General features: G+C 43.1%; 1 protein-coding gene and 1 long non-coding RNA gene across 2 annotated transcripts in view; one reads left to right on the top strand and one right to left on the bottom strand.

Annotated features, from left to right (window-relative positions):
* LOC109905283 (relaxin receptor 1) overlaps positions 1-1,385 on the bottom strand; it is a 55,540-nt gene extending 54,155 nt beyond the window's left edge. The window contains exon 1 of the mRNA XM_020502564.2: positions 1,272-1,385. Within this exon, the coding sequence (XP_020358153.1) occupies positions 1,272-1,296 (25 nt within the window). The 5' untranslated portion in view covers positions 1,297-1,385. The remainder of the gene's footprint in view (positions 1-1,271) is intronic.
* Positions 581-21,437, top strand: LOC116353603 (uncharacterized). The gene is made up of 3 exons (XR_004203049.1): positions 581-739; positions 18,865-18,968; positions 20,855-21,437. It is a non-coding gene; the product is annotated as an uncharacterized LOC116353603 (long non-coding RNA).
* The last annotated feature ends 397 nt before the right edge of the window (positions 21,438-21,834 follow it).

Genomic DNA, 21,834 nt, shown 5'->3' with positions numbered 1-21,834 from the left:
TTTCATTTCGGCAAAAACAGTAGTTGGCTACATCTGGCCCACATAAAATGGGCCAACAACACATTTTGTTCTCCTGACATTCTCCTGTATGGTGCCGGGCAAAACTATCGAACATATTAGCATGCAGATCATGTGTTTCTTGAAATAATCAATTGACAAGGTAATGATATGAACTTTTGCCGTAATGCTTTAATGGCAGACAAAGGCCACTATTCAATAACTGTTTTATAGTACTGTTTAATTTAATCCTGTAAAAATCCACTTTTTTATGCTCTTCTCTTTAGAAAAGCGAGATTATCCCGGTTGCTTTGATGTTGTCTAGAGTAGTGTCAAGTTGGGTTCATTTGCATATAATAAAATCCACTCCAAAAATGGATTTTCAGACTTTCCAATTCTCCACAAATTTGTGACAAATTTGTGACCAAATTTGTGACCAAAGTATCTATTATCTATTATCTATTATCTATTATCAAGTAAATAGAAGTATCTATTATCTATTATCAAGTAAATATTTGGTTGCTACCCACAGGTTATGAATCATTTGACTGATGGGAGTAGTATGTTTACTTATATTTCACATTGCATACGGTAGTTGTTAACGCTTAAGCACTCAGACCAAGTTATTAGTAACAGAGGTCATGGAAATTCATATCTCAAAAGGATTGCACCTGATTGACGAGTAAATGGAATTGGTATGCTAAACAATGGATTGATACAGATACTCATGATATTCTGCCAGGTAGGCATAGACTACTTTGTAGTTAACATTTTAATTGAGAATGTTTTTGGGAAAGTGTTTCCATCTATCAGAAGATGGTTGTTATTAGCATCATCGCTACGGATTACACAAATTGGTAGGCAAATGCGCTTACACAGACAGGGGCATTCCTGTGCCATTGCTTCTTCAGAAAGTTGAGGGAAAATACAAATCACTGATCCATTTCGTTCATGTCATGTTTATCTTGGGCACATTTATAAATGTTCCAATAAGTTCAATTTAGTTGATTTCCTACAAAGTTCCAAAAGTTGTTTTTATATTGTTAATTCTGTTTGAATGTCTGGATTCCGTGATTCCGTCCGTGCTCTCCGTATCTCAGAATTTATGGGGCCCTACAAACAGCGACTGTATTATTGTGTCCTATTAAGTTTGCAGAGAGAGCGAGAGCGCAAAGTCCAGGGAAAGATATTTATGTAGAACCCCCCCGCCGCTTAGATAGGGCTTAGATTCTAGAGGGTTAATGGCTCTTTTAAGATTGCAGATGGCCTCTTACCATTTCGATGGCTGAAGTCCAACATGAATAACTGTTCAGGTCTGAAAAAGCTCAAAAAATGTTGTCACCCTCAAGGTGTCTGCCTCTTGCAAACAAACACAGGATACACACACTCAATCACACTCACACACACACACACACACTTTCATGAACACGTACACGTATACACCCAACCGCAATGGCGATGACTTATCTACTTTCCCCAACTGTTAGGAACAAGACCATCTATCTGTGTCGCGCAGATGGTCGCCTCCTAAGCCTCATAGTCCTCTGCACTGACGAGACATTTCCCAAGCACATTTGTCAAAGAATACCAGCATGCATTAAGCAAAACCGAAATATTTTTATGATACTTGCAGAGACAAATAGCCACCAGACGTGAACCATAATGATCTAGTATCTATCCGCCGATGCGAGCCACCATTTGACAAATTATGATTATATGCACTCTACCTCCTTGAGGCTCTCTGGCGGCTAGGATGAGAGGCTCTCTGGCGGCTAGGATGAGAGAGTACAGCACAGAGAAGAAAGGGGAGATGAAAACAACTTGAAAGAAGAGGATGAGGTTCAAGGGAAAAGGGTGATTCAGCTTTGCAATTATGCAGGAGTATGTTCGCAAAATATAGAAAGAAGGCTCCCCTGCCTGCCTTCTTCCAATTTGGTTCGGACTCATCAATGAGCAAAGGGGAGGAATTTCGACAATCATGCGCCGATCTCAAATCAATCCCATCTTGTTTGGGAGATAAAGGTTCGCGTAGACTGTATGAGTCATCTTATGCCACGATTTTGCCTTCCCAGACAACATTTCCACGTTGCGTGCAAATTCTTAGGTCGAAACGATTGTCGGACATCTTGGCTCATTCAGTATGGCAGGGTCTAGGGTCTAGGTTTGCCAACAATCCCACTCTACCTGGACCAGATGGTGATAAGTCTGGCAGACTAGCAATAGAAGCTGGATCAGCCCAGGAGGCTCAGCTACTTAGCTGAAAGGTAGGCCCAGGTGGTCAGCTTCTAAAACAAACGTGGCTTCTGGTGTTAACTTACTCTATACAGTATCTCCAGATGTTGCAAACAATTGGGACACCCCTTCCACTGCCCATTAGGATTCTGTAGAGCTGGAGGAACACTACTTCTCTGAAAGGGGGGAGTGAGAGGGGCTTAGAATATGGAGGAGGGGAGTTAGAGAAGTGGATTTGAGAGCAGGTGGGAATGGTGCAATGACAGCGGATCTAGATAGCCGTTTTTGTTGGTCCGTAAAATAGGGACCTTGTAGAATTCATAGTGCTTTTTATTTGCAGATGAATCAGATGGTCCAATGAGCAATATTGACCCACTGGTCAAAAAATGTATATTTACAAATTTCTCACAATACTTAGTAGCAAGCAAACCTGTCTATTCCAAAGAGACCAGGTTAGGGGTGTACCAGGCTCAGCAGCCTTCCCTCTCATTTACCAAACTGAATCTCCCTAGAAGCCCGAAAATAGCTGCTTACAGTTGGTATCATAAATATTCACCTCCCTTGGATTTTGTTGCATTACAAAATGGGATTGAAATAGATTTCATTGTGATTTTTTTTTTGTCAAAGTGAAAAGAACATTATACAAATGTGTCCTAAAATAGTAGTTTCATAAGTACAAGTATTCACCACTTTATGTTTAGGCAAGCCAAAATTAGTTTAGGAGTAAGGTTTGGCATAACAAATGACATAAGATACATGGGCTCACTGTGTTAAATCATTTGGGCTTGACGTGAATTTTGAATGATTTGTTCAGTGAAGTATTGAATTTAAAGAACATATTCAACTGCAAAGACCAGGGAGCATTTCGAAGCCTCATAAAGAAGGACAATGATTGGTAGATGAGTAACAAGAACAAATTAGACATTGAATATCACATTAAGCATGGTCAAGTTAATAATTATGCTGTGGATGACGTATTAAACCACCCAGACACATCAAAGATAGTCAAATCAAATCAAATTTATTTATATAGCCCTTCGTACATCAGCTGATATCTCAAAGTGCTGTACAGAAACCCAGCCTAAAACCCCAAACAGCAAGCAATGCAGGTGGAGAAGCACGGTGGCTAGGAAAAACTCCCTAGAAAGGCCAATACCTAGGAAGAAACCTAGAGAGGAACCAGGCTATGTGGGGTGGCCAGTCCTCTTCTGGCTGTGCCGGGTGGAGATTATAACAGAACATGGTCAAGATGTTCAATGTTCATAAATGACCAGCATGGTCGAATAATAATAAGGCAGAACAGTTGAAACTAGAGCAGCAGCACAGTCAGGTGGAAGTTGAAACTGGAGCAGCAGCATGGCCAGGTAGACTGGGGACAGCAAGGAGTCATCATGTCAGGTAGTCCTGGGGCATGGTCCTAGGGCTCAGGTCAGTTGAAACTGGAACAGCAGCATGGCCAGGTGGACTGGGGACAGCAAGGAGTCATCATGTCAGGTAGTCCTGGGGCATGGTCCTAGGGCTCAGGTCCTCCGAGAGAGAGAAAGAAAGAGAGAAGGAGAGAATTAGAGAACGCACACTTAGATTCACACAGGACACCGAATAGGACAGGAGAAGTACTCCAGATATAACAAACTGACCCCAGCCCCCCGACACATAAACTACTGCAGCATAAATACTGGAGGCTGAGACATCCTTTAGAACTGAGCTGCAGGGCAGGAAGGAAACTGAGGATGGATCAATAACATTGTAGTGACTCCACACTAATAATCTACTGTAAATGACAGTAAAAAAAATACAATTATACCGAATACAAAATATTTCTAAACATGCATCCTGTATGCAACAAGTAATACTGCAAAAAATCTAAATGGCAAAGGAATACCTTGTGTTTGGGGCAAATCCAACACAACACATCACTCCTGATTTTCAAGCATGGTGGTAGCTGCATCATGGTACGGGTATGCTTGATATCGGCAAAGACCGGGGAGACTTTCAGGATGAAACAGTATGGAGCTAAGTACGGGCAAAATCCTAAAGGAAAACCTGCTTGAGTCTGGCCAGATACAGTTGAAGTTGGAAGTTTACATACACTTAGGTTGGAGTCATTAAAACTCATTTTTCAAACACTCCACAAATTTCTTGTGAACAAACTATAGTTTTGGCAAGTCGGTTAGGACATCTACTTTGTGCATCACACAAGTAATTTTTCTAACAACATATTATTTCACTTGTAATTCGCTGTATCACAATTCCAGTGAGTCAGAAGTTTACATACACTATGTTGACTGTGCCTTTAAACAGCTTGGAAAGTCTCAAAGAATCAAAAGAAATCAGCTAAGACCTCAGAAAAAAAATTGTAGACCTCCACAAGTCTGGTTCATCCTTGGGAACAATTTCCAAATGTCTTAAGGTGCCACGTTCATCTGTACAAACAATAGTACACAAGTATAAACACCATGGGACCACACAGCCATCATACCACTCAGGAAGGAGACGCATTCTTTCTCCTAGAGATGAACGTACTTTGGTGCGAAAAGTGCAAATCAATCCCAGAACAACAGCAAAGGACCTTGTGAAGATGCTGGAGGAAACAGGTACAAGAGTATCTATATCCACAGTAAAACGCGTCCTATGTCGACATAACCTGAAAGGCCGCTCAGCAAGGAAGAAGCCACTTCTCCAAAACCGCCATAAAAAAAAGCCAGACTACGGTTTGCAACTGCACATGGGGACAAAGATCGTACTTTTTGGAGAAATATCCTCTGGTCTGATGAAACAAAAAATAGTACTGTTTGGCCATAATGACCATCGTTATGTTTGGAGGAAAAGGGGGAGGCTTGCAAGCCGAAGAACACCATCCCAACCATGAAGCACGGGGGTGGCAGCATCATGTTGTGGGGTTGCTTTGCTGCAGGAGGGACTGGTGCACTTCACAAAATAGATGACATCACGAGGGAGGAAAATGATGTGCATATTTTGAAGCAATATCTTAAGACATCAGTCAGGAAGTTAAAGATTGGTCGCAAATGGGTCCTCCAAATAGACAATGACCCCAAGCATACGTCCAAAGTTGTGGCAAAATGGCTTAAGGACAACAAAATCAAGGTGTTGAAGTGGCCATCACAAAGCCCTAACCGCAATCCTATAGAACACTTGTGGGCAGAACTGAAAATGTGCATGCGTGCAAGGAGGCCTACAAACCTGACTCAGTTACACCAGCTCTGTCAGGACGAATGGGCCAAAATTCACCCAACTTATTGTGGGAAGCTTGTGCAAGGCTACCCGAAATGTTTGACCCAAGTTACACTCAAATTGTCTTTAAATTGTTTATGTAAACTTCTGACCCACTGGGAATGTGAAATGAAATAAATAAATCATTCTCTCTACTATTATTCTGACACTTCACATTTTAAAAATAAAGTGGTGATGCTAACTGACCTAAGACAGGGAATTTTTTACTAGGATCAAATGTCAGGAAATGTTTTTAAAAAACTGAGTTTAAGTGTATTTGGTTAAGGCGTGTGCAAACTTCCAACTTCAACTGTATATTTTAAGAATATCGTGGAATATAATTGAACATTTTAATTTCTCTTAGAATAAAAACCTTAGCATAAACAACAGTTTTAGTAAGTAATACTCTACAGTCCGGTTTCAGCTTCTTCAGACCAAGTAGAAACAAAAGAATAAGTGTATTTGTTTCGGGTGTGCGTGCAGGACAGAGGAATAGTAATTCTTACACCCTTGTTCTAAATTAAATCACCATCATCATTCAGTTCATTGAAATTCTCATTTTGAAGTCGTGCACCATTATCCTTTTCTATTTGGTTTATATCGTCCATCCATTGACAGCATTCGTTGAGATAGAGACACATTAGCGCCTTAGGACCCAGAAGCATTATCAGTGCTCGAACACTTCGAACACACTGACAGTGCCATTGCACAAAATAGTAAGCAGCATCATCTGGGTATGTATGCAACAAAAGTTCAACATTCACCTTCTGCTACCATTTCTGTCCAAACGTCTAAGCATACAGTTTGAAGCATACGTTCGATAAATCCAATGTATTCTCCACACTGAACATGCTGCAACTGTCTGTTTTATTGGTATCAATATGCAATGACACTGTCGGTGTGTTCGAAGCGTAACTCCCCCTTGCGGTGGTCTGGAGCAATGAAGCAATGATGCAGGGTAATGTACTAAACCACAAATTACCTCTAAATCCTCATTTTAAAACTTTTAATTGAGGAACCACTGTAGAATGATAAAATAACCGTTGGGCGAAAACAAAACCATGAAGGTGGTATAATCATTAACCAGAACGGTAATAAAAATTGCTACAATCCAGACCACAATGGATGGTCATGTAAAAGTAGGGAGCGAAATGTTTGGTGATCAGATTCAGTGTGATAGAGAGGAGGTACTGACTTCTCGTAAAATTGTTTCAAAAAAAGAATATCGGAACTTAGTGCTAAATCTCAAATATGATAGACAGCAAGCTCCTCAATTTACTACTGGGGTGGAAGTGAAATAATGTACTTGGAATTAACCATTTGAAAATACTTTCAAATGTGTGGGCTTTTTAAGGGAATCACTTAACAGTAGAAGTAGTTGATACTGGCCACTTTAATTTAATATGCTAAAATAAACAAAGTATTCAAGTATTTGATAACTAATAATCAAATGTTAAATCATGTCGTTGATACATACAAAAAAATGTTAATAGAGCAGACCAGTTTTAAGTGCTCTGCCATGACACCATTGATTTCTACCTCAAGGGCCTTCAGGTCCCACTTCTTTACTGCACCTGCCACATTAACAGGGAAATATGCACTCATGAGTACGGAAATGGCTAAAACAATGGCTTGAATTATTGCTACCATAAAGGAGAAGTGCGTAATAGATCCCACGGTTCTATTGCAAAGTAACATCACCATAAATGTAGCAAGACACATCGTAGCTGTAAAACATATCTTGATAAGAATGCAATCAATGCAAGTGTCATTTCACAAAACAATGGAAAATGGTGGTAGTTTTTGTTCACTACAGAGCAGATGGTGTTTAAGAAGGGTACTTTGGACAGATTCCTGAAAATGAATAGAAAAGATGAGGAAACTATACTTGTTTTTTGTATTTTTAATTTTTAACTTTTATTTAACTAGGCAATTCAGTTAAGAACAATTTATTTACAATGACGGCCTACCAAAAGGCAAAAGGCCTCCTGTGGGGACTGGGGCTGGGATAAATAAATAAATATATATATATATGTAAATATAGGACAACACTTCACCCTGTCCGGGGGTATCGTCGGCCGGGGCTACAGTGTCTCCCGACCCCTCCTGTCTCAGCCTCCAGTATTTATGCGGCAATAGTTTGTGTCGGGTGTCACGTTCGTCGAAGTGAGGAGACCAAAGCGCAGCGTGATTAGAATACATGTTATATATTTTAATAAAGACGGACACTAAACAAACTACAAAAACAACAAACGTGCCGTTATAATAATACTAGTGCAGAGACAGGCAACTAGACATAGACAATAACCCACAAAATACCCAAAGAAGATGGCTGCCTAAATATGGTTCCCAATTAGATAATTAGAGGCAGCTGTTTATCGTTGTATCTAATTGAGAACCAATCTAGGCAACCATAGACATACAAACACCTAGATAGTAAACGACCCCATAAACCTACAAAACCCCTAGACAGTAAAAATACACATACATCACCCATGTCACACCCTGACCTAACCAAAACAATAAAGAAAACAAAGAATACTAAGGTCAGGGCGTGACAGTACCCCCCCAAAGATGTGGACTCCTGGCCGCACACCTAAACCTATATGGGAGGGTGTGGGTGGGCATGACTCCGAGGTGGCGGTTCTGGCTCAGGACGTAGACCCCACTCCACTTCACCCTTAATTAATGTCTCTGGAGCGGGAACCCTCACCGCCGACCACGGACTAGAGGACGCCACTGGACTGATGGTCGAGTCTGGAGTGAGTTGAACCTCTGGATTGGAGGGAGATTCTGGCGGAACCGGACTGGAGGGAGACTCTGGCGGATCCGGACTGGAGGGAGACTCTGGCGGATCCGGACTGGAGGGAGACTCTGGCGGATCCGGACTGGAAGGTTCCGCACTGTGACCCGTCGTGGTAGGTTCCGGACTGCGACCCGTTGTGGTAGGTTCCGGACTGCGGCCTGTCGTGGTAGGTTCCGGACTGCGACCCGTCGTGGTAGGTTCCGGACTGCGACCCGTCGTGATAGGTTCCGGACTGCGGCCCGTCCTGGCTGGAGGTTCCGGTCTGCCACCCATCGTAGGAGGTTCCGGTCTGTAGACTGTAGCCGGACGCTCTGGACTGGGTACTGTAGGCAGACGCTCTGGACTGGGTACCGTTGCCGGACACTCTGGACTGGCGAGACACACTGTAGGCATGGTGCGTGGTGCCGGTACTGGTGGTACAGGGCCGAGGACACGCACCTCAGGGCGAGTGCGGGGAGGAGGAACAGGGCGTACTGGACTGCCGAGGCGCACTATGGTCCTGGTGCGTGGTGCCGGGCTGGGGACACGCACCTCAGGGCGAGTGCGAGGAGCAGGAACAGGGAGTACTGGACCCTGGAGGCGCACTAGTGGCCTGGTGCGCGGTGCTGGCACTGGGCCGAGGACACGCACCTCAGGGCGAGTGCGGGGAGGAGGAACAGGGAGTACTGGACCCTGGAGGCGCACTGGTGGTACTGGATAGACCGGACCGTGAAGACGCACTGGAGGTCTCGAGCTAATGGCCTGCACAACCCGTCCTGGCTGGATGGTGAGACTAGCCCGGCACGTGCGGGGCGCAGGCACAGGACGCACTGGGTTGTGCAGACATACGGGAGACACAGTGCGCAACGCCGGCGCAGGATATCCTGGCCCGAGGAGACACACTGGCTGTCTGGAGAGCAGGGCTGGCACCATCTGCCCTGGCTGGATCCTCACCCTAGCCCGGCAGGCCAATGACGGCCTACACCGGCCAAACCCAGACGACGGCGGGCCAATTGTGCGCCTCCCTATGGGACTCTTAATCACGTCTGGTTGTGATACAGCCTGGAATCGAACCAGGGTGTCTGTAGTGACACCTAAAGCACTGCGATGCAGTGCCTTAGACCGTTGCACCACTCGGGAGGCTCAAATACTCCTCCAGATAGTCCTCCAGAGTTTCTAGTCTCCTGAAACAGAAGGTTGAGTTGTCCAGGTCCGTGAGTCGGCCTGTCCCCCGCAGCTCCTCCAATATTGCCACTAGTTTAAACAGGACGCATTTCTGGAATTCTGCTACGATGTTGCAGTGAAATGTGAGACTCTGATTTAGCAGTAGCAGAACCACAGAGATGGTACATGACAGCTCACAGTGCATGGCTACCATTTGTCAGCACAACGTTTTACAGATGAGACTAAACACTCTACTTCTGCTAACACCATACTTATACCAGTGGAGGCTGGTGGCTATAGGAGAGGCTATAGGAGGATGGGCTCATTGTAATGGCTGGTAATGGAATCAATGGAATGGACAGGGGTGAAAGTAGACACAAATTCTCCTATCTACGCACGCACTTGCGAGTGCACAAGCATTTTTGATGGTCTGTCTTTTCATTTTGAAAATGTATTACCTTTTAATATACCGCTTAGCAGAACCAGTCGTAGCGTAGCGTTTTTGATACACTTCTGGTAACCTGGATTGTGTTCAGGTTGATGCATCCTCTTGAGTCTTGGTCTCGGCCGGTCGTCTCTGCTTTGTCAATATTTCAGTGAACTCTAGTCTCACACACAATAGCAAGTACCCCCCCCCACACACACACAATAAGCCAATAGAAAATTAAGACGGGAATAGACTTTATCAAGCAAATGTTTAACGGACACAGAGTACCTCAAGTCCTGTCAACATAACAAATAGGCCAACTATTTAACAAAAGGTATTTCCTATAGAACTTTGTGTGTGGGCGGCGGCCTGGCGCTGTGGCCAGAGGAAAGAGGTGGAGAGCGCTGTGGCCAGAGGAAAGAGGTGGAGAGCGCTGTGGCCAGAGGAAAGAGGTGGAGAGCGCTGTGGCCAGAGGAAAGAGGTGGAGAGCGCTGTGGCCAGAGGAAAGAGGTGGAGAGCGCTGTGGCCAGAGGAAAGAGGTGGAGAGCGCTGTGGCCAAAGGAAAGAGGTGGAGAGCGCTGTGGCCAGAGGAAAGAGGTGGAGAGCGCTGTGGCCAGAGGAAAGAGGTGGAGAGCGCTGTGGCCAGAGGAAAGAGGTGGAGAGCGCTGTGGCCAGAGGAAAGAGGTGGAGAGCGCTGTGGCCAGAGGAAAGAGGTGGAGAGCGCTGTGGCCAGAGGAAAGAGGTGGAGAGCGCTGTGGCCAGAGGAAAGAGGTGGAGAGCGCTGTGGCCAGAGGAAAGAGGTGGAGAGCGCTGTGGTGCTCACCATTACATCACATTCAAAGATGAATCGTTTTGAACATTGGAAACATTCAAAATATCATCTTTCAATATATTTACAGTACCAGTCAAAAGTGTGGACACACCTACTCATTCAAGGGTTTTTCTTTAGTTTGACTATTTTCTACATTGTAGAATAATGGCGAAGACATCAAAACTATGAAATAACACATATGGAATCATGTAGTAACCCAAAAAATTTTCAACAAATATATATTTCATATTTTAGATTGTTCAAAGTAGCCACCCTTTGGGCTCCCGAGTGGCGCAGCGGTCTAAGTCACTGCATGTCAGTACTAGCGTCACCACATACCCTGGTTTGATTCCAGGCTGTATCACAACCAGCTGTGATTGGGAGTCTCATTGGGCGGTGCACAATTGGCCCAATGTTGTCCAGGTTTGGCCGGTGTAGGGGGTCATTGTAAAAAAGGTGCCTTGATGACAGCTTTGCGCAATCTTGGCATTCTCTCAACCAGCTTCATTGGAATACATTTCAATTAACCGGTGTGCCTTGTTAATTTGTGGAATTTCTTTCCTTCTTAATGCGTTTGAGCCAATCAGTTGTGTTGTGACATGGTAGGAGTGATATACAGAAGATGGCATTTTACCAAATAGGGCAAAGCTGTCATCAAGCCATTTTAATATAAATCTATTTTAATATAATAACATTGTTTTGGTTACTACATGATTCAATATGTGTTATTTATTAGTTTTGATTTCTTCACTATTATTCTACAATTTAGAAAATAGTAAAATTAAAGAACAACCCTTGACTGAGTACGTGTGTCCAAACTTTTGACTGGTACTGTGTATATATATATACATACAGTACCAGTCAAAAAACACACACACATATATATATATATATATATATATATATATATATATATGTATATATATATATATATATGTATATATATATATGTATATATATATATATGTGTATATGTAACCTTTAAAACTCAAAGAAAAAACTCCTAAATTAGTTAATCGTATAACTTCTCATTAGTTCGATCCACTTCACGTAGCCATTATGCCATTATTAATGGCATCAACATAGCCTATCAAACAGATAACACCTCCCCCATTCCAAATATTAAGTTTAGCAGACTTTTTACATATTTTTTCTTCTTCTTTTTCTCCATGCCAGCAATTGAATGAGCTTACCCAACCGGGACCTAACGTGGGGTGATGGGTTCCATTTTTGGCAGGGAGTACCAACGGTTGAGATCAACAGAAGGTCAGAGACGTGTGGGATGGTCAGTTGGCTTCGTAGGTCAGTGACAATAATGTTCATTGTACTGAACCCACGCTCACAGTCGGTGTTGCTTGCAGAAAGTGTGCCCACTGCAAGGAGTTTTTTTCAACTTTTCAGGCACATTTCGCCCTGCGCAGGACTTGAACTCCACAAACTCCAGTTGTGCATACAGGTGATCTACCAATAGCCTCTCGCAAATCGCACTGGTCTCTCCCATTCCAAATCATGGGTTTTTGGTTTGTTCATGCCAGCTCTCAGGGTCCAGCACAGTCAGCTGGTGTATCCGAGTGCGGTACTCTTCTTCCCTGCTTTCAGTCATCCTACGGTCAGCTTTGTTGGATGTGGTGGTAAACAGTTTGCAGTTCATGTTTCCCACCAATGCCTGGATGGACTGGGCCGAATTGATGATGGGACTCCTTCCTTTTCCTTGCAACTCTGTGTTTTTGCTGTGGTTCGTTGGGCCTCCTCTTTGTTTGACCCAGGATATCTGTCTACACTATGTATTCTCCGTATGTACGTGTTCATCAGGCGGTCTGCCCTGGGGATGATCATCTGCCTCTGCTGTGGAAGTTCAGGCAGGTTCTTAAGTTCGGTCAGCACATATAGCATCAACCAAAGGCAGTGGTGTAAAGTACTTAAGTAAAAATACTTTAAAATACTACTTAAGTCGTTTTGTGTTATCTGTACTTTACTATTTATATTTTTGACTACTTTTACTTTACTACATTCCTTAAGAAAATATTCTACTTTTTGCTCCATAAATTTTCATTGACACCCAAAAGTACTCATTACATTTTGAATGCTTAGCAGGACAGGAAAATAGTCCAATTCACACACATCTAGGATCATCCATGCCTCTGCCTCTGATCTGGCAGACTCACTAAACCAAAATGCTTTTTTCATAAATGATGTCTGAGTGTTGGAGTGTGCCCCTGTAAATAAAATTTCAAAATCTGGTTTGCTTAATATAAGGAATTTGAAATGATTTATACTTTTACTTTTGATACTTAACTTTTACTTGAGTCATTTTCTATTCAAGCTTCTTTACTTTTACTCAAGTATGACAGTTGGGCACTTTTTCCACCACTGACCAAGGGTCATTCACAAAGTTCACGGAGCACAGTTTGGAGAGCATACCTTGGAACTTGGCTCTGTCTTTGCGGTCTTGCTGTTGATCCTGGGAAGCCTCTTCGAAGTGCTTGGCGAGAGCAGGGAAGAATCTCCATACTGCCCTAACAGCTCTCCAAGATGATGCAACCCACCTCACACTAAATACCCTCCCTATTTTATTAAGCAAGGTGTCTAGCTATTGCACCTATCTCCCTGTTATTTTTATTGCGTGTAAAGCGAGTCGAGGAATGACTTAGTCATTAGTTCCCCCTGTAGCCACCAAGCCAATGAGCAATTCCCCCAAGAACTCAGTGAAGTCGTTACGCATGAGACAGGATAGTAATCTGTTATTTTAAGTGGGCTCCACTCATGCTTTGGAGCTCTACGAGGTCCAGGGGGAAAGTAAGGAGCTCCATGATACCATCAACACTCTCAGGACAATTATGAGGGTTGATTTTTTTTTTTTAAACAAGATGGTGGACTCATCAACAAGCAAGTTTTTTTCCCGCATGTCAGCGGCGATGATCAATTATTTCCCCGCACACAGTTTTGCCGTGTAGCAGTCACCCTATATCTACCCCATTTGCAGCCTGCATGCCAAGAAGACTTTCGAAATCTGTGTATTCTGTTTTGCAACGCAATATGCCGTGCCGAAAAACATTGGAAGTTGACTGAAATGTTGCCTCCTCACTGTTGGTGTTTACGTTAAAGAGTACTTTTTTGGCTGTACCTAAAAGCCTAGTGGTCTCCTAGTGTTCAATGCTGTTTTTGTGCTCGTCGATTCTATGTGGGTCTCTTTCGTTTTACCACAGGGTGCTATTTTGCAGTCAGCCCACTGCACTGTAATGTTGACACCCCTGGCAGAAAACAATTTGGAGCCTGTGTAACAGTGCATCAATGTAACAGTATAATTTTAAACCGTTCCCTCGCCCATACCCGGGCGCGAACCAGGGACTCTCTGCACACATCAACAGTCACCCTCGAAGCATCGTTACCCATCGCTCCACAAAAGCCGCGGCCCTTGCAGAGCAAGGGGAACCACTACTTCAAGGTCTCAGAGCAAGTGACGTCACCGATTGAAACGCTATTTAGCGCACACTAACTAAGCTAGCCGTTTCACATCCGTTACACCTGCAGCTCAAGGCAGGTCGCGCAGCCCATTTTCCCCCTCCGACGCAGAGAGCCATGTGTTTTTTTTCTTTCTTGAACTGCTCATATTGGGTACATGACCAACCAGACGGGAATACCTGGGTACTGTTCATCCCCATGCCATTTTCAGTGGTTCCCTCTGTGTCTACTATTTACAGCATCCACACTGCTAGTTGCCCTAGACGTGTTTCCCACCAAAACAGCAGCCCGCTCCTCCCCTGCTCCATCCCCACCGTGGCCAATAACAGTCCCGCTGTCTCTCCGCTGGTGGTTGCCTCTTCATGCTGCGCTCTGGATCTTTTGTTTGAGGATGATGATGGGCCATCACCGCCTCCTCGCTTCAGCATTTCTAAAATGCTTCTTTGCCTTGTAGCCTGCTGCCTGCTTTTTTATATCAAATGTTAACAATAGCCTAATGGATTAACTAGCTAGCACAGGTGAGCGAAGAAGCCAGCCACATGTCACTGCAACTGGACAGCCCTTTCTATTGGACATTACACATACAAATATGGTTTCATTACTGATATTAACTTAATGGGGAATTAAAGAACGGTGGGAGTTTTTTTTTAAATAACTTTTATTTTACTAGGCAAGACAGTTCATTTAAAATTTTTTTATTTACAATGACAGCCTAGTAAGGGGGAAAAACAACCGATTTTTACCTTGTCAGTTCAGGGATTTGCTCTAGCAACCTTTCAGTTACTGGACCAACACTCTAACCACTAGGCTACCAGCCACACAGTCATACCATTATGGGAGGTCTGTTCAGCATGGCCCCTACAACCTCTTACTGCGGTGTCTAAACAATGCCACATAGCCTACTATACTATCAGGTTGCAATAAAGGGCTCTGTATACAAGCAAGTGGAGTTTGCCTGTACGTCTGTAAATATGTTTACTACAAGCTTGACATTAAGGTTAAAACTCCCATGCCCCTCTTTCATGACCTAGCTAGCACATTTGGTTTCTTGGATGTTGTGGGATGTATGTTTTTGGTATCACAATGGTTGGGAAAACGAGTCATACATATAACGTTTTTTTTCTGAGAACTGAAGTGAAAATTGTTGGAATGTTTATCTTTAGGTTTCAGGGAGGTTGAGAACATTTGACTCTGGTTCCTTGAAAGTTTTCCCGTGAAAACATGTGCCACAGCACCACAGCAGGCTGCCAACAGCCTTTTCTCCTAGTTTTTAGTATTTATTTACTTTATACAAAGTCGGCATAAATTCAAAGCACACACATAATTGACACTGCCAGATTGCACCCGAGAACAAAATGCAGTTAAGAGTTTTCATCAAAATTCAATCCCGGTCTGACCCAAGCCCGGTGAGCTGAAGCCTGAGCCACGGCCTAGTCCGACATCACAGAAAATGATTGATTTAAATTGGTGTTGAGAACAATGTGGCGGCAGCGGAGTGAATTTAAAATAAAAAATAAATAAAAAAATGCAAAGAGAGAAACTCATATTAGTTCTGATCAACTGAATGAAGAAAATATTGGAATAAAGTAGGCTAATGCAATGTAATGCATGTATCAAATTGTTGCTTATATTGAAACTCCCAAAGTCATATACAACTGTTAAAGCAACATATATATTTACATCACTGTTTCGGTTGGGACAGTGCCATCGCACTCCTTTGGGATATATCAAATCAATCAATGTCAGATCTTTGATTTCACAAAATCTCAGTTTGGATGTTTGGTATCAATTAGGCTGGGGAAATGTTAGCTAAGTTGAGGTGAGTGCTAATTATCATCTTTACTCATATATTAGCTGATCATACCATTTTGCTAGCATGCTATACAAGTGGATGTTGCTCATCACTCGCTTTGTAGCCTAAATAAAGTGTATTATTTTTCTAATGACTCACGTAGTAGCCTTATATAGCCTTATATAAAGCTAAGGCTACTTTCCCATCATCCCAATCCCACTGATACCCAAAATCCGGACTCCTGTCTTGTATGAAAATTCCTAACTTTATTCTGTCATTCTGTCATGATCAAAGCACGTCATCGCGGTATTTTGACATGCATAGGCGAGACATGTCACCCGCTTCTCTGTGCCGTCTTGCATTGAGCTTCGGTAGAGAATCTGTGATCAACAAATGGTATGAGGGTAGATATGGATATTTTTTTAAACAGAGTTGGCCCCCCGATAAGATACCTTGATATTTAAACAATTTCCTCTCTTCATCTCCTTGTTATTCATGAGCTGATCTGCTATATGTATAATTATCAACTCAATTTAGCCAAATGGGAGAAATTCTGTCATTTGTTGGTGGTTATCTAGCAAGTTTAGCAACTTTGGCCATTCGACTTTAGTTTAACTGCCGTTACAAAGTTTGCATTATTCGACAACACTACGGCCTACTCTGTCCAGATAGCCTAGGCAGGCCAACTGATGAAAAGGTAAACGTAATGATCAGGCTGGTTCCACCAGGCTACGTAGGTTAAGGTGAATTGCGGTAAAACGCAAAACTGTTTTGGTCAGGTATCACCAACCTGATTCAAGGATTCTCCCTGTTCCATTTATAGGAATGCTCACAGCGGGTTCATGTTTGTTTGATCCTGAGGGTCCCCTTGCTGGCCTTCACTATGTTGCATGTTTGGCTGAAAACTGGACTATCTCTCGAACACCTGCGGCAGGCAATCCTCAAAAACAATGCACTTCTTCATCTTCTGAGGTGGTGTTAACTGGGAGGGCCTGTGACAGGGTGATACAGCCAGGTGGTAAATTGCAATTTGTTATAAAGAAAGAAAAAGCTTGTGATTTTAAACCTAACCTTAACCTAAACCACACTGCTAACATTATGCCTAACCCTAACCTTAAATTAAGACCAAAAAGCACATTTTTGTTTTCATGAATTTTGACAATATAGCCCATTTGGATTTTGTGGCTGTGGTAACTAGTGGAAACCCCTAATTCTATACTTTACAGATGTAGACTGACTGTAGTTCCAGATTGGATTAGATTCAGGCTGGTGATGCCATTACAGTTTGTTGCTCCTAGTTCACTGTATTAGTCCAACTCAGACAGGAGTTAGCTACCACCATAGCTGCATCCATTATTTAGTTTTGCCCTAAACAATACAAAATACATTTGTATGAGCTACGAACTAACTTACAAATCAAACTTGTAGGCTAACTCTAGTCAGCCTTGGAGTCCTCCCTCCCAGATGGGCTCAACACATTCTATGCTCGCTTTGAGGTGACCAACACCGAGCCATTCAGTAGGGTTCCCACTGCTCTCCAAGGCTGACTCTGACGAATATTCTCAAGAGAGTGAATAATCACAATGCTGCCGGCCTAGATGGCATCCCTGGCTTTGTCCTCAACATACCTCAACATACCTTAAGGGAACATTTTGCCATTCGCCATATGGTTAGTGAGAAAGTCCATATTGCAAATGTACGGTCCCTTACCAGATCCGAAAACGTTTTTAAAATTCTCAGACCGCGTCGGGCCGTGCGGCAGGGCCGGATCTACTAGGAAGTCATCAAACAAACTCTCTCGGACATTCGGTTTCCATTTTAGAAAATGTCCCGGTAAATCCCACATAAGCAATCATATTGCAAATGTACAAAACATCACGAATCACGACGTGGCCTTATCTCCTAAACGGAAAATATTTCGAAGCCCGAAACTTGGTGAGCGTAGGTTTGGCACAATGGGCAGTTGGCCCCGAACAAGATGGCATCTCGGCCTCAACGGTTTTTGAGTTATGGCCATTTTTCTGGGATTAAAGGTCCAAAACGAAAATAGAGCAATAATTTTTCCGCTTCACGTCAAAGTCAAGGAGCCTCTGGTGTCAATAAAAAAAGAACCAGCCATTTATCTATCGTCATTTTTGAGAAATCGTACAATGTCCCAACAGATGTCAAAGAAAAGTTCTCTCACACACACACAGCAAGGATGGAGTGACAAAGTGCGGTGCTTAAAGACACACAGAGCCTGCAATGGCATTTCCATATTCTCTAGGCTGTGCCGAGTTCAACGAGATGCCCCGCTTGACCGTAGCTCGCTCAGAGTGCAGCGACCGTGAAAAAAAGTAGGCCCAAAATTAAGCCTGGCCCTAAATGTCATTTGCTTTTGGGTGACAGTGAGAGAACTGTTAGGGTGAGAAGCACAATTCGACCTCCCGATCTGTGCAAGCCTAACAATGACCGTGTGGCATTAAGGGTGTGTGAAGCTTTTTCAAAATTGTTGCTATTTTTGTCTTTTAACTTTTGACTTCCTATGAAATCATATTGCAAATGGAGAAAACATAGCCTTATGCACAAGTTAAAAAAATGTAAAAAAATTATGATAATAAAATTGGACAAAAGTATATTCATATAGTTCTTACACATGTGTAATTGACAAAAAAAATCGAAAGAATTCCGGAAAACGGTCCAGAAAGCACTTTTTTAAAGGGGTTACTAGGTTTTTTTAAACATTTTTTCACTTTTTCAAAATTTTGCTTTTGGATGTTGACTTGTGTTGCATTTGCAATATGAAAAACCATGGTGGAGCTCACTCGCCACCTGTTGGATTTTCAAAGTGTTACAACTGGCATTTGCCATATTGCATTTGCAATCAACTTTGAACGAAACGACGCCGAATTGAGTGGTATTGGACACCGTGTATATGGTTTGTCCAGTGCCAATGACTTCCCATTAATTTTTGTCCATTTCAGGGGGGTGTTTCCTTACTAGCTGGCAGGCGTCAACATGTCCCTATCCCAGGCTGTAGTCCCCACATGCTACAACCACCATCGTTCCAGTGTCGAAGAACACCAAGGTGACATGCTTACATGACTATCACCCCATTGTACTCACCGTCAAGTTCAAATTCAAGTTCAAGTTTTGTTTTATCACATGCACAAGTACAGTGAAATGCTTAACTCAGATTACCTTTGCAAAAGTGCAGTATCTGATATTGAAAAAGTATAACTAATAAGAAAAAAATATACATTTGTTTTAAATCACGAGAAATAATAAATAAGAGAGGAAACTATATACTGGGTCAGTGCCAGTACCAAAATGACAATGTGCAGGGATACTGGAGTATTGAGGTAGATATGTACATATAGGCAGGGATTAGGAGAAAGTGACTGGTAGAAGGATAAATAATAATAATAGTAAACAGTATAGCAGCAGCCAGGTGATAGACTCTTAAACAGATTATATTGGTCTGAGCCATGATGCACCAGTACCACCTGCCGGACGGGAACATGGAGAACAGTTCATGTCTCGGGTGGATGTAATAAAAAAAAATTGTTTGAGGCGTTTTTTCAACATGAAGTGCTTCGAGAGGCTGGTTATGGCCAACGTTAGTCAAGACCCACTTCAAAGCCAGCATGCCAGACCCACTGGACCCACTCCAATTCACCTACCATTCCAGCAGATCCATGGAAGATGCCATTTCCATTGCTATCCACATGGCTTTATCACACCTGGACAAAAGTAACACCTATGTAAGAATGTTGTTCATTGACAAAAGGTCAACATTCAACACCATTGTTCCCTCCAAGCTTGTCACCAAGCTCAGGACCCTGGATCTCCAAACTACTCTCACCTTCTGCAACTGGATCCTGGACTACCTGACGGGCAGGCCACAGGCTGTGATGATTGGCAACAGCACCTCCCCTACTCTGACTCTCAACACAGGGGCCCACCAGGGATGTGTCCTCAGCCCACTGCTCTACTCCCTGTAACATGACTGTGTGTGAAGCATGACACCAACCCCATCATCAAGTTTGCAGATGACACCGCGGTGGTAGGCCTGATCACTGACAACAACAAGTCAGCCTAAAGGGAGGAAGTCAGAGACCAGGCAATGTGGTGCCAAAACAACAGCCTCTCCCTCAATGTCAGCAAAATGAAGTTGAGTTGATTGTTGACTTCAGGAAGCAGGGAGGAGGACATGCCCTGATTTACATCAACGGGACTTCGGTGGAAAGAGTCAACAGCTTCAGGTTCCTTGGTGTACACATCACCACACATGGACTGACACCACTGCCCTGGTCAAAAGTGTCCTGACCAGCTGCATCATGGCCTGGTATGGAAACTGCTCTGTTCATGACCACAAGGCCCTTCAGAGTGTGGTGAAGACTGCCCAGTGCATCGCTGGAGACATCACCAAGGACCCCGATCACCACAGCCACGGACTACACTCCGTTACTGTCTGCATTTTAGAGTAGAATGTCCTTTTAAAAAAATCAACAGAACTGACCTTCTGTGCATTGACAATCTAATTATTAGTTGTCTAATGATTTATTCAGCCTACTTTTTGAACATACTGTATAATAAAACAGTTGATTAAATAAACAACTGACTTTTCCACAGTGCTACAAAAAATGTATCCTGGTGGGGTATGTTCCTGCACAGTCAGAATACTTGCGAACATAATAAATGAGCAAGTAAATCAGGGGTGTCAAACTCAATTCCTGGAGGGCTGTGTGTCTACTGGTTTTGGCTATTTCCTTTTAATTGGTGGCCAATTAAGACCTAGACAACCAGGTTAGGGTCGTTCCTACCGAATCAATTAATCAACTATAAAGGAGGAATAAAACCCCCAGACACTCGTCTTTCCAGGACTGGAGTTTGACACGTGCAATAACTAAATATATAAATGAATAAACTGACAACTCACCACAGTTCTCCTCATCTGCTTCATTTCCACAGTCATCGACACCGTTGCAGTGCATGAGCTGGGGCAGGCACATGCTCAGGTTGCCACAAGGAAAATATCCTAGGGGGCAGTTCGTCTTCTCCTCTGAGACGTTGAACGAAGTTCCTGCTGAAAATTCAAGAGCTGTGTTTCAATATCAAAGTTGGTGTCTCTCGATGAGGGTGAACACATACTATACTGAACAAAAATATAAACACAACATGTTAAGTACATGTTGTGTTTTATGAGCTGAAATGTTTTATGAGCTGAAATAAAAATCTCAGGGATTTTCCCTACTTATTTCTTTCAAACTTTGTGAACACATTTGTTTACATCCCTGTTAGTGAGCATTTCTCCTTTGCCAAGATAATCCATCCACCTGACAGGTATGGAATATCAAGAAGCTGATTGCACAGCATGATCATTACACAGGTGCATCTTGTGCTGGGGACAATGCCACAGATGTGTATAGTTTTGAGGGAGCCTGCAATTGGCACGCTGACTGCATGAATGTCCAACAGAGCTGTAGCTAGAGAATTTTATGTTAATTTCTCTATGATAAACTGCCTCCAAAGTCATTTTAGAGAAATTGGCAGTACGTCCAACCAGCCTCACAACCGCAGACCACGTTTAACCATGCCAGCCCAGGACCTTCAAATCCGGCTTCTTCACCTGCGGGATCGTCTGAGGGGGAGATGTGGGTGGGTGGGTGTGGGGGGAGTGCTGAAGAGTATTTCTGTCTGTAATAAAGCCCTTTTGTGGGGAAAAAAAATAATTCTGATTGGCTGGGCCTGACTCCCCAGTGGGTGGGCTCGGGTGCCAAGTGGGTGGGCCTATGCCCCCAAGGCCAACCCATGGCTACACCCCTGCCCAGATGTGAAATCCATTGATTAGGGCCTAATTCATTTCTTTCATTTTACTTATTTCCTTATATGAACTGTAAATCAGAAAAAATGTTTAAATTGTGGCATATTGTGTTCATATTTTTGTTCAG

Source organism: Oncorhynchus kisutch, linkage group LG15 (genome assembly GCF_002021735.2).
Source record: "Oncorhynchus kisutch isolate 150728-3 linkage group LG15, Okis_V2, whole genome shotgun sequence".
Lineage (NCBI taxonomy): Eukaryota > Metazoa > Chordata > Actinopteri > Salmoniformes > Salmonidae > Oncorhynchus > Oncorhynchus kisutch.
Note: the sequence above shows the minus strand (reverse complement) of the source record. Positions and strands in the feature narration are given on the sequence as shown.